At 45.3% G+C, this 16,090-nt stretch overlaps 1 protein-coding gene across 1 annotated transcript in view; it reads left to right on the top strand.

Annotated features, from left to right (window-relative positions):
• The first annotated feature begins 2,458 nt into the window (after positions 1-2,458).
• Positions 2,459-16,090, top strand: part of LOC125308627 (protocadherin-16-like) — a 106,760-nt gene continuing 93,128 nt past the window's right edge. The window contains exons 1-2 of the mRNA XM_048265187.1: positions 2,459-2,758; positions 13,786-15,606. Coding sequence (XP_048121144.1) covers positions 13,807-15,606 — 1,800 coding nt within the window. The 5' untranslated portion in view covers positions 2,459-2,758; positions 13,786-13,806. The remainder of the gene's footprint in view (positions 2,759-13,785; positions 15,607-16,090) is intronic.

Raw genomic sequence — 16,090 nt, 5'->3', positions numbered from 1 at the left:
TTAAAAGTGTCTGGTTTGTGTGTGCAGAATCTCAAATGTACTTCAAGACATGAACAGTGCTAGAAATCCTGCCTTCTTTCCCCTTCTTGATCTGCTTGGCTCTCACACTCTGGAGTTTGCTGAAATATTCTATTAGAGCTCCTTCAGCACTGTGTCGACCCACACCTCTGTGGACAGCACTTAAATTAGGGCCCTGCAAGACTCAGAACCCCCAGGCAGGATGGAGAAGAAACAATAACAAAACGCTCCGACAATTTATCATATCTGATGTTTTCCTCCATGGACTTGGATGCTCTTACAACAACAGTCAACAGGAAGGGGATACAGCCTCTATCTTGTTTTGTGTACATGTATTCAGCACAGCCTCATGGCCCTGACTTCGCTGCACTCACTGCCCCAGGGTATGGACGTCCGGAGGCAGGCCAGGGTGTGTTATTACACAGGTTTTATATCTCTACTAGTGTAGTTATTGACTGTTAAAATGTTCCCAATGGCCTTCGGGTTTCCTTCATTGCATTGTTTGGCGTGGGCAGTAAGCAGAAGCATATATTCTGATAGGAGAAAGGGTTGGAAATGTCCCTCTTGATAGTGCAAGGGAAGTGGAGTGCACTCATCCTAATTAATAGATTTACACCACCTCAGAACCAATGCAGCATCTGTAGACCTTCCTTATCCACAACCTCAACTGCCAAAACTGAAGTAAAACCATGCGTGCCTCCTTGCGGCAGTGATCCCTTGATGAGTGGCCTTGCATTCACAGCCAGGGGTTGGCAGGCTGGCCTGGCTGGTGGGGGGCCAATGTGGGGAACCTACCTGCCCCGACCTGGCCAAGGACATCGATCGGTCCAGGCATTGGCCTTCCATTGCTTTATCCTCCGGAGGGCCCAAAGACGTGGCTCCCACTATAAATATGTTGCGTTGAAAATTGAAAGCATCCGCATATTTGTGTTTGGCCAAGCCACATAATTGGAGGTGCTGGGACTCTCGCAGAAGCCTTCTCCTGGATTTATGGAAATGGCCACTGAGAACAAACAGAGGGCCGTGTAACGCAAAAACAGCCCTAATGTGTCTCTCGGCAACCAAGGCTTTAAATGTACTCGATGTGGTGCCTGTAAAATGCTGGCGCTGACTGGTTTTAATGCCATTAAAATTTTTGATTAACGGCTCCCATTACGAGAAGTGACTGCTCTCAAATTTTCCACTCGGCTCTTTAGCGCTTAACGAAACACCACATCTGTAAATGTCAATCTTGGCTTTGTGGAGACTAGCTGAGGTGTCTTGTCTTTGTGAGGTCTTTGCGAGCTCTGGAGACATCTAAAAATGAGACGTGCTGACAAATCACGAATAACGCTTATGCATTGCCGAAAGCTACAGTGACAGCGAAAAGCACAATGACTTACACACGTCAGAACCTGACAATCTCACGCTCATGGCTGATATCAGTAGGAAATGGATGTAGGTGGGCCGTAGTTTTGACATGTGTTGCTTGGCAGGATTGATGGGATGAGGAAGTGTTCCAAGGTCATGGCTCCGGCTTTGCCTGAGATAAAAATGGAGTCTCAGGAGATAGAGAGACAGACAGAGACAGACAGACAGAGAGAGAGAGAGAGAGAGAGAGAGAGAGAGAGAGAAAGGCAGGAGAAAACAAGCTCTGCTTCAGCTGTGACAGGATGACAAGAAGAGGTTCACAGTGACAGCATAGGTTACTCGACAGCATCAGAGCTGAGGATTATATTTGTTGCTTTTCTTTCATGCTTGTAATTAGGATGTGGATACCTTGGATATGCTGCAGAGCTATCTCTGTTGTTCTTCAGATGTAAAAATGGAATTGTTTTGGTCTCACAAATGAGCTGCATTCTAGGCTTTAATGAGGGTCTGTCTGACTTTGGGCAGTGCTGTTTGAAAGAAGTTTGATGCTTTAGTCTCTCTCTCTCTCTCTCTCTCTCTCTCTCTCTCTCCTCTTCCTCCTCCTTTTTCTCTCTCCTTAACAATGTCTCTGAGCATAATGTGTCTCATCTTCACAACCCTCATTTAATTTCCCTTCTGACTATATCTTTGAAGCCATAGCACTGCTGTGGCACATAAGTAATATATATTTATAATTATTTATAATTATCATTTTATAATTCATATATATAAAAGACAGTACACAGCACTTTATATGGTGGAGATGTATCCCAGGTCTGTAGAGAAATTCAAAGTTTGCTTCCCATGAATTAAGCTTGGTGGCACCAGAGACTCGTGTCAAAATCAAATTCTCAACGTGGCTCCGCTCGAGCACCCCCTTCTGTTCTAGGTTACTCACTGTTCCCTTACACGTGGTGAATAAATTATCCAAATAAGACTGGGGGACGGTCCAGGACTGGTGTCAGGTTGCACTCGCAGAAGTGCAATGAGTGCGCCTGAATACGAAACTGGTACAGTGGATGCTGTTGCCGATGCCGACGAGGTGGTTGTTCGCAGTTCGCAATACTGAGACCATAGTAAGATACCCGAGGAAGGAGGGCAAGTCAATCACTTTACGTTTTGCTGAATTACTCTAATTTATAAAGCCAGAAAGTCAACGGATTGAAAAGCACAACTTCCCGGGAATATCAAATGGATACTAAAATCCAGTCAGTCTGAAATGGATATAATTTAACGGGAGACTTGGACTTCAGTATTGTCTGCAGACAAACTAGGGAATCGTCTTGGATTTTGTGCAGTTTGGGATTCTTTCAGTGGACGCATACCTTGGCCAAAGCAGGAACAGATGAATGTAAGTGCCCGTTACATTTGTCTGTCTGTGTGCGCGCTGATACATTGCAGATGCAGACCATTCAGACTTAATAATCAAGCGTAATTATCTGTGAGAAGAGCGTGTTCACGCCCTGTATATTGAAGTTACCTCAGTTCTTTAGAAACTTCAATTTGCCACGTTTGCTTGTCATTGTTAAATATATCTTTTAAAATATGTGATATTCTGATTTGGGATTATTTTCATAGACCGAGTGATGTTATTTACGTTGTATTATTGTAACTTACTAGACTTTACCACTTTACGAGGTTGCTTGTCTGTCAGAGTAATGGATATTATTCCTCAACGTGTGAAACTGATGCCTTGCGGACGCACGCAGCGGACCAATTCACAAATAATGGCAAACCAGAAGCCTACTTTGCATATGTTTACCAGAATTGTATGTATGAACGTGGAAAAAACTATGCTGTTGCAGAACGGATTGGAGACAATATGCGCACATGTCCTAATCAAGGGGGAGATATGGATATTGTGGGAAGAGTGATGGATATGTCATGGGACGCATGCATTTTTCTGAGACGACATGTTTATAAATGAGGACTTTTTGATCATAGGGAAAACAATTGTATTGACTGCGTCTCAAATCAGTTAACTGTTTAGATAACAGTAACTGTTATCTCCGTTACTTACTCAGTTTGTGCGATATTTATCACAATATCATCTGATATGTAATTTCTGGCATACAAACATGAAAGCTACGATCACCATTTGGACTAATTGAACTCATTGTTTAATTTGCCTGAGTAGTAGGTGGGAGAGGAGAGCTTTGGTCTACCTCTGCAAGCTGAGGCTTGGGAAACTGTTGTGGCCCTAGTTCAGAAGCACTGACTCAGTGACAAAAATACAGCTGGATCATTTGTTATTACACAAAGGTATCAAATGGCACAACCATCAAGCCTATGAAAGTAGCTACAGTAGATGTGCTCTACCCACTCATGCACTGAAATCTTTTCCCCCAAACCTAATCAGTCTTAGTCATGCCCATGTTGGAATGGTGTGTGTGTGCAGTGGTCAATCTGACTGCTTATAGTGCAGCAGAGCATTTGATTGAGCTGTTTGTGGAAGCTTGCAGGAGAATGTAACCTCTTGGGCAGAAGCCACGGGCATCTCTTTGAGAGAACCACTGGAAAATCACAAGTAGGGACTCTGGAGTCAAGCCAAGACACCCTGTTATAATTTAAATTCCCATGTTCAGTACTGTTTATATGACTTTCTACTTTTGTTTCTTCTATACAGTTTCCCAAACGTTTATGTGGAGATAACTGACTGTGTATAGATAAGACATAGTAACCCCTTAATTCGTTGTTCAAATAAAGTGTAAATCATGCTGTGCATCGGTAGGAAGTGACCTGAATCTGTCTCATGAAACTGGAGCTTTATTGCATGGTTGGCATTATAACCCTGTATCCCTATAACCCATGGACATCATGAAATTAATTAAATTAACTAAATAAAAGCATTAATAGGTTTAGATTAACTGCAGACAGTCAAGTGAAGTCCAGTCAATATTTAGATTAAAACTCATGTTGTATGGCCCAGAGTAGGTAAGGTGACTTGTATTGGCAACAGTCCATTTCAAAAGGAAATGGTTACTAAATAACATTAATGAAATCAAATGACTATCCTCTGTGGTCAGTTATTGCTCTTGGATGACATAAAGGTGTGTATGGATCTTCAGTTCCTTGTCTAAGGCATTCCTTCCCAAATTGGTTTATCAGAGGAATTCTTTTGTTAAGGAGTTGGAATGCTGTGCTATTGTGTCCCCCTGAGCACATTCCAAATGATTCTCAGAAGGTGGTGATAATTAATATTCACTGTGATAGGCTGGGCCTGTGCTCACCAAGCGTGAAGTCGCCTTCTTTTTCGTTTTGACCAATCCACTGGAGTTCAATTGGGTTTTAGTCCCCTCTTTTTTCACACACACACACACACGCACACGGTGGCTTTGTGGAGGGGTTGCCATGGTACAGACGCCACATTAGCTGGGCTCTGGCCTCCTCCTCTCCTTGTGTTTTTCTTCCTGTGGGATACGAATGTAGTGGCCCTCCCATCTCTGGCCCTCGCTTCATTCATCAAACATCTGACAGCGTCCCATGCTCGTTTTCACTGCTGTCAGTTTCTTTTCTCTCCCCCACCAGTTGAACACACACAGACATGGATGGACACACACACACACAGACACACAGACACACAGACACACACAAACACACACGTTTCAGCACCATCATAGCCAAACTCTTAAAAGTCACAACCGTGTTATCACTGCCTAACCAACGTTTATGTTTGGACATTCCTGGGTTAGGTTTGTAGTTCATGGGGCTCCACGTTTATTTCTCTGGCAGTAAGACACTGGAGAGGAGATGGTCATGGATGTTTAAAAAATGTCAGCGAGGAACACAAAGGGAAGTGCAGCCGAAGTCTTTGGTCAGCACGACCGCACCGCTCAGGTCTCAGGAGGGCAAACAGAGGCTCTCGTTTCCCTTGGTGACTTTGTGGAGTGGTGGCTTTTTCAGGAGGGAGTGTTAGGTGAGTCCAAACATAGTGGTCCACTCATCTCTTTTAAACTGACCAGGGGAGTCCTCCATCTATAGCCAGGCCAAGAGAGAGTCAACCTGAAGAGCAGATCTTTATACTTGACGTTTGTATGGTTGGAGTACCACACTAGAGGCAATTTATAGACTTTGCATTGAAAATAGTAAAAGGAATCACTCGGCAGAGCTTTTGTCCAATGCCAAGAGAGCTTTCATGGGATTCCAAGGATTACATCACTGGTCTGTCGTCTCGTTGAATAAGTAATTTCTCAAATCTGTCCTTGCCCCCCTATTCCCTTTGGTGATCTCGACCTCTTTTAAAACAGAAAGACGAAGGTCATTTGTCAATGACATTTGCTGAGGTATTGAAGTCCAAAGCAGTTCTTTCTATCATCTATCAGAGGTCCCATTGTGATTGATCTAGCAATCTCAGGGTTTCGGACTGGCTTACCTTTCAGTGGAACAGTAGTTAAACCATCTGGGATTCACATGGCTAGTAAATGAACACACAGGCACACACACAGGCACACACACACACACACACACACACACACACACACACACACACACACACACACACACACACACACCCAGCAGTCCATGCATGCATGTGCACGTTTGTGCATGTGCAAAGGCATACAACAACACACACACACACACACACACACACACACACACACACACACACACACGTGCATATACACTCAATCTTTTTAGACCTGCGTGCCTCAGGACGATAGCTTTGAGTCTGTGTTTCCCATTACAGCAAAAGTTGAGGTGTGTCCACATCTACACACACACACACACACACACACACACACACACACACACACACACACACACACACACACACACACACACACACACACACTCACACACACATGTTTTAAACAGCTGCGCTGATCAATGGCCAGTGTCCCGGGGATGGTGTTTTCACCTGGACACAGGCATTTACGAGTTCGCCATTGTATAAGAGGATCCTCGTTGTCCCCGGGGACCTCTTCAATCTGTCTCCAAAAGCCATTTCCTCAGCAAAAGGAACGAGTCAAAGGGTCTCTCCACAAACGGCATTCTGTTGGTCAGAGATGAAGTTTTTCCTGGAGTGAATCACAGCCTATTAGAAATGCGTGTGTTTGTTCTGGAGTTGCGACTTAAACCAAGGCAACATCGAGTGGCTTGCATTCCCAACTAGATCCTGTCTCCAAACAAAGCTCTCGTATTGTTTCCGTAGACATATTAAAACAATCATTTTATACAGTGCGGTGTAGTAAAGCCCAAAAGTGTGTTGTTCGGCATGCTACTCACCATTGGGTTTGATACTCGCCCCTGTTCCAGCTCCCTGGCTTTGTCCAAACCATGTGTTTCCAATGACTCTACTGTAACTGAAGCTATGTCAGCTGGTGTCATGTTCAAAGGCTCCAGGAGCTCTTGTACCTCACTGTTTGATGCGTGGGCCCTCCCTCCACAAACACTCAGACACTCGCCACGGATCCGACCCAGCTGGGAGGCGCCAATCCTGTGTGTGTGTGTGTGTGTGTGTGTGTGTGTGTGCCCTTCAGCATCCACAATCTCACTTCATCCCATGGGCAGGCCATATAGGATCGATCCATGTTTTTACAGCACGTGTGTGTTTGTTATTGTCGGACAGTATACACATACTGTACACACACACACACACACACGCACACGCACACACACACACACATATACACACACATGTGAGTGCCTCTTAATGGCTTTTCCTGGTGTACCTGCCCCACCACCTCCACCCCCCTGGAGCAGCTGTGATTCCCTGGACACTCGAGCCGGACTCGTTAGGGTCCACAGATGTTATCGCTTCCGGCATGTGGAGGCTGCACCCGTGGACCCTTGCAAACCGAGGGGCACCGATGCCCCCACAATGCAACGTGCCATTACCACAGATAAACAACTCAATATGTTTTTCATGCATGTGTTGCTTCCTTTCAGTCTGAGGCAGCTTTGCTTGTATAATCCACAATGCTCGAGGGCGTGCTTGTTAATTCAGATGTACCATTGGGCATGGGTGTTTGAGCTAATGCAATCCGTATGCAATGCAAGAAGGCTTGGACATGAGGCATCATGCAACTGCTGTGCATAATTGCTGTTGAATCATTCAGTAAATGGAGTCAGTTGTTTGTGTAATACCTGATGCCTGGGAAGTACTTAGGTCCTGGAGAAATGCTTGCATGTGTGGCCCTTTTGGGATTGATACAATTGTAATTTGCACAATATCATGTCAAGTGGACTTCATTGTTTTCTGTCATTGGGGCTTGTTGAGCACTCTTATCCCTGTGAGGTACAGTAAAGTATCCTCCTAGACTGAGGCATTTTATTGGAATTAGTTGGAACCCTGAAATGGAATTTGAAGCTCATTTTCACCATTCACGGCTGGCCGCCGCTAGCGCAAGACTTTGATTTCTGTGTGTGGAGCACCGCAAGGAGCATCTCCTTTCGACCGAGAGATGTTTTAAAAGTATCCCTGCTCGGGAGAGAGTGTTTTCACGAGATGGAGCGATAATCTCAGAGATACAAATCTGGCAACTGGCTCGTCCAGACAGTTTGTATCTGCCTGTCTCTCTCTCTCTCTATGTATTTTTTCACATTTAATGGAAATATTTACATAATTCAGCAATGAAAGTGCTAACGTTTCCCTGCGGTTTATGAGGTCAGATGTGCATCAGAGAGTCTACAGTTCCTATTTCGCCGCACTGTTTCGGCTTCGCTTGCGCTATTTGGTCTTTGCCGATTTCATTGTCCTCGGCCCCGTATTCCGCACTGAAATATGAAGCACTGGTTCCCTCTGCGAGTATGAATTGCAGCCCGGCCTGAGGATCTTCCAGAACTCAGAAGTGCCTTAGCTTGGTGTTGGCTGCAGCCAAAGGTGTTGATTAACGCAGGGGCCACGTCTGTGAATGGAGACAAGTCCTGGGATGTGATTTGATAAATGAATGGAGATTCGCAGGCCATCTGGGGTTGTTTCGTCTATGGCAGCTCCTTGGGGTAATGGTTATGGTGTTTGACAGTGGCTTTTATTTTGGGTTGTTTAGCTCCGACATTTTTTTTTGCAGTGTCAGAACTTTGGCACCCTTCTGTGAAAAGGAGGCTACGGCTAATAGAAGAAGGCAGAGGTATTTGTCAGAGACATTGTCTTAGATTTGTGCCGGCCCACAATCCCCCTCTCTGCACTCCATGCACCCCCTCTCGCCCCATACACACACACACACACACACACACACACACACCTCATTCCTACAAGACAGCAACAAGGACGAACTAACCAAAGACTCTTCCTGGAGGTTTCCTTTGAGGTTAGCCCAGTGAGCACCAAGGTGAAAAAACGACAAGCAGTAAGCCAGTGGAAACTTGCTTTTAAATAAACACAGCGGGGGCATGTTTCCAGTTTAGGAGTCAGACCTCATCAGTGCCGATATTGTGCCACTGATGTAATGTCCATGTTTTCTTTTCCCCTTGAACTGGGCCATTTTCTGTTATTAGAAGCCATATGTGCTTTGTCAGCTTTTGGTTTGCAAGGTCAGACTACTCGACACGACATAAAGATACGGGGAGCAAAAACGGAGCAAGCTGCTTAGAAGGGGGGAAAACATTTCTGGAGTACAACCAATAAAATGCTTCCATGGTTAAGCAAGGTGAACTTGACCTTTGTGGAGGTAGCTAATATATCTCCGAACATTGCAGTGTGTGCTGTAACACTACCTTTATACCTGCATAAAGCTGGTCCAGATGAAAACAGACTGTTGTTCTCTTTGATCAAAGCCTCTGGCTCATTTCCATCTGATTAGAGGGAACGGGAAGTCCGATTGAAGTCTGTTCTTACACAGTAACAAATCTCCATTTGTGGTGTTGCTAAGCCCAAGTGAATGGGATCTTGTTACGCCCTGGTCTCGTTTTTTTTTTTCACTGGGTTATGAGGAAAGTGGGTTAAGCCAGGCATGCAGTTGGGGTTGTAAAAAGTAAATCACATACATGGCAAAAAACAAACTTGGTGACCCGTTTTGGCGTCCGTATGAATGCACCACAAAACATAGCCACGAAAAAAAGAAAGATGAATGGCCATAAGTCATCACGGTCAGGCTGCGTCCAGTGGAGAACAGTTAAATGGTTAAACGATTTGCCTCTCCCTCAGCTCCGTGACTTACTCACCACAAGATTTAAAACCAAACAGAGGGAGTCTGGGACTTGGAAAAGATATGAGTGTGCTTCTTTGAGTATTACGGTGTGGCATCATAAAAACCCAACTGATCACAGAGGCTCTCCTTTTCTCTCAAGATCACTCTCTCCCTTTCAGTTTCTCTCTCTGACTCTCTCTGTTCCACCCTTTCTTTCTCTTTTCTTTCACCGTCTCTTTCTTTCTCTCTTTCTATTCCATGCAGTTTTGGAATCCTTGTGGTTTTGTGACCTGGCATACTTTTTTCAAAAAGCCATGTGTTTTAGCAGGGCATTAAAGGCAAAATAAGGAATGCGTTGGGGTGGTGGTGGTGGGGGTGGGGGTGGCGGGGGGGTCTTGACTTATTGCAATGTCTGGTTTAATGTCCTTTCTCTCTGGGCATGGGGCAATCCCTCGATGCCCACTGGTCTCTGTTACTAGCATTAGCCTGCTCTGGCGAACCCTGGAGATCGAGGTATGAGTTTTGAGGTCTAGACTTTGAGGTTTTTTTTAGCTGAAATGTCTTACTTGGAAAATCTGGTCACGTATCTTTTTTACTTTTTGAAAAAGAGAAAACAACTTGAAATGCAGCCTGTTAAAAAAAAATCGTTCCCTGTCTGAAGAACTCCCATGTTGGCAAGCAACATGCTAGATGTCTGGGCTCACATAGAGAAGGTTTTCTTTATTTTGCCAAAAGAATTGTTCTTCAAATGTGTAGAACAGCCTTGGAGTGCAGTATCTGAAGAGAGTGGACACAACCACTTTATTTAAACACATGTCTCTGAATAGGTCTGGGACCCAGATTTGTCAGGTTTCAGTAATTTACTGTCGATTAAGAGGAAACAGATTTCATTAGTCACTATTACTTCATTCATTTGGAACTCTATGAGAAGATTGCTCAGTTTGACAGTGAATTTCTTAGAGAACATGACAATGTCCTTTCTAAACTTGCCATTTTGCTTAAGTAGGGATTAGCATATGCTGTTAGAATTTGTGAGAGGGGTGTCTATTAGGATTGCGTGCATGTGTGGTCTTATACAGTATGTATACTGTGTGCATATATCTTTGGGAGCACAGAGCATGTGCCGTGTGCAATCCTGCATGTATATGTTAATGCAGAAGTGAACAGCTGCACATAAGTGTGTGTGTGTATGTTTGTGTGTGTGTATGTGTGTGTGTGTCTGTGTGTGTGCATCTGTGTGTGTGTATACGAGAGAGCGTGCACAGTACCCTGAATGTGTGTGTGTGTGTAAAGTTGAAGGGTTTGCAACTCTGACAGACTGAACTGGGCTTTGGAATCCCATATGTATGAGGCAGGCCTCTAGTAGACCCCAATTACAATGCACCCGCGCCAGAGGAGCACAGGGCAGACTGCTTGGAGCCCTCCTGGTCTGGTGTGTTACTCAGACCAATACACACACACGCACACACACACACACACACACACACACACACACACACACACACACACACACACACACACACACACACACACACACACACACACATCACACATGCATATCCATGCACACCCCCACACACACACACACACACACACACACAGACAAGCAAATCAGCCAACTGATGAGTGAGTACACAGACAGACACACACACAGACAGACAGACAGACAGACAGTCACTTGCACACCAGCAGTAACATGATCCAGACAGAGGAGGAAGCTCAAAAATGAACAGACAGAGAGACAGATGGACAGACAAATACACACAATCAGCACCATGGATGAAGCTAGCCATTAAACTGGAGAACAGTTAAACAGACTTAGAGAGAGAGAGACACACACACACATACACTGACCCACAGACCCACACAGACACACAAATACACACAAACCTCCACAAACATGCACACACACACTCACAGACACACAGGCACAGACACAGACACAGACACAGACACACACCCACACACACAAACACATACAGTTGAAAACTTGCACTCACCAGAAGAATGTTGAGTAAGTGAAACTCTGGGGCCTTGGTCAGAAAATTATTCTGCCGCTAGCATCGAGCAGCCATTTCTGCATGAATGAGGAAATGTGGAATAGAGCATGGAAAGCAGGAATCTCATGCCACGTTCCACAAACTGCAGCCATCCCTGTAAGACCCAGTGGAACCACTGGGGGGAGTCTTGTGGGCCTCCTGTGAAATATTGGAGGGAAATAACAATCTAAATATATATTGTTGTTTGATGAAGATGGACTATATTATTGTTTGCTTTTAATTATCTTGAAGAAGACAAATGAAATTGCATGGCTTTAAGCTGTCGGAAGGTACAGCAAGAATCAACAGTGATCTGGAACAAGATTTTCTCTCTAAGGAGAAGGAGGGCATATAGTAATTCATCCCTGCCTGCATCACATTTTGTGGTTTTGTGTTGCGCTCGCAGATGGTGACAGACTAGTTTCGTGGAGCCCACATGTCTTCATTGTGTCCCTGTTGAATCGCAGATTCTCGGCAGATTAGTGTGATAATGTGCCAAAGCAATGCAGTTGTCTCGTTAAGTTGCTTCAGTTTTTTCCCCCTCATCTGCATTAGTTGCACAGAAGACTTGGCTTTACTGACTGTGACATGCTATTAGTGTGTTGGGGGATGAATCCTGCTGAATTGTGGAAATTATTGATTTTTACAGAGTGTGACAGAATAGCCGTGTTACGGGAAGTGAAAAGATGTTGCTGTGCTCGTCACACGTATGTGTTTGGCACAGAAGTTTTGTATTTAGGTCAGTGATAGCTAGGGAATGATGTTCCTGTGCCCTGATATTGTTGTTCCTTTGATCACATGTGCTCTTTCAACGTCTCCTCATTTTGATATGGGTCTTTATGTTGGAAACAAGCTTGAAACTTTGCCCATTTCCTTTCAAATTATCACAAGCATACATTAATATTCTAGCTACTGTTTCATGCTTGCTGAATTTCGTTGACAATTTATTTAGCGGCACCATGACATAAATCGTTAGTTATATAACGAGATTTTCATATTTTTTAAGACATCCAAGCTGTCAGATGTTTAGGCTCTATTAGCCTCATTTGGAGGGGAAAAAACTCTAATGCTCAATGACATAAGAGTTTACAGTAGTCGAGAGGACGCAGAGGGCAGAGACACTGGTAAGTGATTTGTTCGAGGTGTAATTTACAGGGACTAGCTGGCAGGCGTCTGGGCAGTTTCATGAGGCGTTTTAACGTGTAGCGTGAATATATCACATGGACAAAGCCCGCATTTTACTCTCTTAAAAACACCCACCTGCCTCTGCCCTCACTTCCACTTCCCCTGAGCAAGGCGAGAATTTTACGCCTTTCAAAACAAGTGCCTGAAAAAAAGCTCCTCGGGAGCTACATCACATAGGTTTTCCTTTCTGTGTTTCTTTTCTTCTACTGCTTTTTCTCCCCTTCCTTTAGCCTGGGGTTTTTGCACTCTGCACGTCTTTGCCAGGGAGAGGACATTCCTCAAGTTAACACCCCAAAAGAAATGTGTGCAGTGGGAGCACTCAATATTGTAAAAAGGTGGGGGGTTTCACATGAGGGCAGGCTGTCCATTAGGACTCACCCCCCCCCATCTTCAAGTCTCAACATTTTGTCAAGTCCAGCATTCTCCGTTTCACAGGCTCCCTGTCCGTCCATGCAGGTACCGAAGGGTACTGTTACAGGCCAAGCACGGAATAGCAGAACGGGCTGCAGAGCAATGTGTCTCCCCTTTAATTGAATTGGAATTGGAAGTCGAGCCAAAAGGGCCCCTCTGGTCAGTTGCTCGCTCTACTATGTTATTTTTTTCCTCTCTTTTCTTCTTTTTGTTTCCTGGACAAATGCGGTAGGCTTGTGGTTTTGGATTTTTGTGCTTCCGAGGGAGGGATCGCCGTTATGGTGGAGGAACAAGGTGTTGACTTATTAGGTGAAAGTAATGGATGAAAATGATGTGTGTGTGACGGATCTATTGTACGGTGTTTGGCTGGGACCGCAGCCTGTGGAACATATGGAAAGCCTTTCATGCATTCCTCCTTTTATTTGACAAAAGCTTACCTATGCAGTCGAGAAACTCAAGGCATGACTAGGGAGCCTTTGTTGGTATGTGTGATCAATGCATAATAAACTAACTGCTGATCATGGAAGATACCTCTCTCTGATCTGATTGCTGAATCAAAATCAGAAACAGCCTGTCTTCGAGCCAGCGCCATATGCCGCTAATAAAAGTTACTATTGCTGTCTGTTATCATCTATCTTGTTGTAAGCACTCTAAATGTGTCTTTGTTTCTACAGGTTTAGGACGAAGCAGCCAGAATGAAGACAGCACGTAAGGGTTCGGAGACGTCGAGAATGGACATTCTACATCGAGAATCCTCGTGGAGCCGGAGGACTCTGCTGCTTCTCTACGTGGCTCTGGAACTTATCACTGTCCACTGCTCCGCCGTGATGGGCGCACTGGAGCTGCAGCTGGACGAAGAGCAGCCGGCGGGCACCATCGTCGGCGACATCAGTGCTGGGTTGCCCCCCGGCACCACGGCGTACCTCTACTTCATCTCCGATCACGAGGGCACAGGGGTGGGCAGCGATCTGGACATAGATGAGAATACGGGCATCATTAAGACGGCGAAAGTGTTGGATCGCGAGGTCAGGGACCGGTATAACTTTATTGCCGTCACAATGACAGGAATTACAGTGGAAGTCACGATTGTGGTTAACGATATCAATGACCACGCGCCAACATTCCCCAGGAAAAGAGCCACGTTCAAAATCCCTGAACAAACAGCAATAGGTACTAGATTTCCATTGGAGCCTGCTGTCGATGCTGATAAGGACCAGTTGACCACACAGGGATACCTGATAAAAGATGGTAACGATGGACAAGCTTTCCTCCTGGAGACCAAAAGAGGGTCCAACCACGTGCTTTACTTGGACCTGGTAGTCAACACCATCTTGGACAGGGAAAAGCGGTCTACATACACTCTCCTGTTGGAGGCTTTTGATAGTGGATCTCCAAAGAAGACTGGACAGATGATCTTAGATGTGACTGTGCAGGATATCAACGACAATGCCCCTGTTTTTAACCAGAGCCGGTACCATGCCACCATCTCTGAGAACCTTCAGCCTGGGAACAACATTGTACAGGTGTTTGCTTCTGATGCTGATGAAGGAGATAATGGGCTCGTTCTGTATGAGATCAACCGGAGGCAGAGTGACCCAGACCGATACTTTGTCATTGATTCCCGCTCGGGGATCATCACTCTAAACAAAGCCTTGGACTATGAGATGAGAAGGGTCCATGAACTTGTGGTACAGGCGCGAGACAATGCCACCCAGCCGGAGATTACCAATGCCTTTGTCACCATCAATGTCCGAGACTACAATGACAACCAGCCAACCATGACCATCATCTTCCTCAGTGAAGATGGATCCCCACGGATCTCTGAGGGTGCCCAGCCCGGCCAGTATGTAGCCCGAATCTCCGTGACTGACCCTGACTACGGGGAGTACGCCAACGTCAATGTTTCCCTTGAGGGGGGTGAAGGGAAATTTGCTCTGACCACTAAAGACAGCATCATCTACCTCATGTGTGTGGACCAGATCTTGGACCGCGAGGAGAGGGACTCGTACCAGCTCCGCGTCATGGCGACGGACTCTGGAACACCGCCCTTGCGAGCTGAGTCCTCCTTCACCATCCAGGTCACTGACGTCAACGACAACCCACCTTTCTTTGACCAGCAGGTATACACACAGGTCATTCCAGAAGTGGTGTTTCCAGGGAGTTTCGTCGTACAGGTCACGGCCAGAGACAAAGACCAAGGACCCAATGGGGACATCCATTACAGTATACTTCAGGACCATGGAACTCACGAGGAGTGGTTTGGCATAGATACCGTTACCGGTATAATCACAACTCTGGCCCAACTGGATTACGAGGTGGACCCCAAGCCCACAGTGACTGTGGTGGCCACTGACGGTGGCAAGCCCCCCTTATCCTCCACAGCAGTGGTCAACATTGTATTGCAGGATATAAATGACAATGAGCCTGTCTTCGAGAAAAATTTCTACAACGTGTCCATTAAGGAAAACACTTCAGCTGGGACCTGCTTCCTAGAGGTAAGAATATGTTATTATATAACTGGCTAACCCACCTTAAATATGTAGAATGCATTGAGTAAGTACAGTAAGAACACGCCATTTGTATTTGTGAAATTCATAAATTTGAATGGAAAATTCTGCTGCAGGCTGAGGTCCGTGACACATAATAGATCTGACATTATTTAGCAACTTAAAAAGAGCAAGAACCTGACAAGTTTAATGCAAATACATACAGTTTCAGTGCGCACAGGCAGTTTTGATGTGTAGCCTGTTTATGTTGGAACGAGTGAGTCGGGAGTTACCTGCTGTCCTGCAGCTAAGGAGATTTGCTCTGTATTGGCTGTCCTCGCCTTCACCTCTCCAAGGTTTCCAAGGTAACTAAGACAGCGCAGAGGAGTGAACACAGAAGTGCAAACCCCAGGCCTCTTGTTAGATTTTGTTGAATGGGGATTTTGCACAAGGCACACAATAGGACTAAATTTGAAGGGCATTTTTCAGTGAG

The sequence above is a fragment of the Alosa alosa genome, chromosome 15 (assembly GCF_017589495.1).
Source record: "Alosa alosa isolate M-15738 ecotype Scorff River chromosome 15, AALO_Geno_1.1, whole genome shotgun sequence".
Taxonomy (NCBI): Eukaryota; Metazoa; Chordata; class Actinopteri; order Clupeiformes; family Clupeidae; genus Alosa; species Alosa alosa.
The sequence above is the reverse complement of the archived record's forward strand: the minus strand, read 5'-3'. Positions and strand labels throughout refer to the sequence as shown.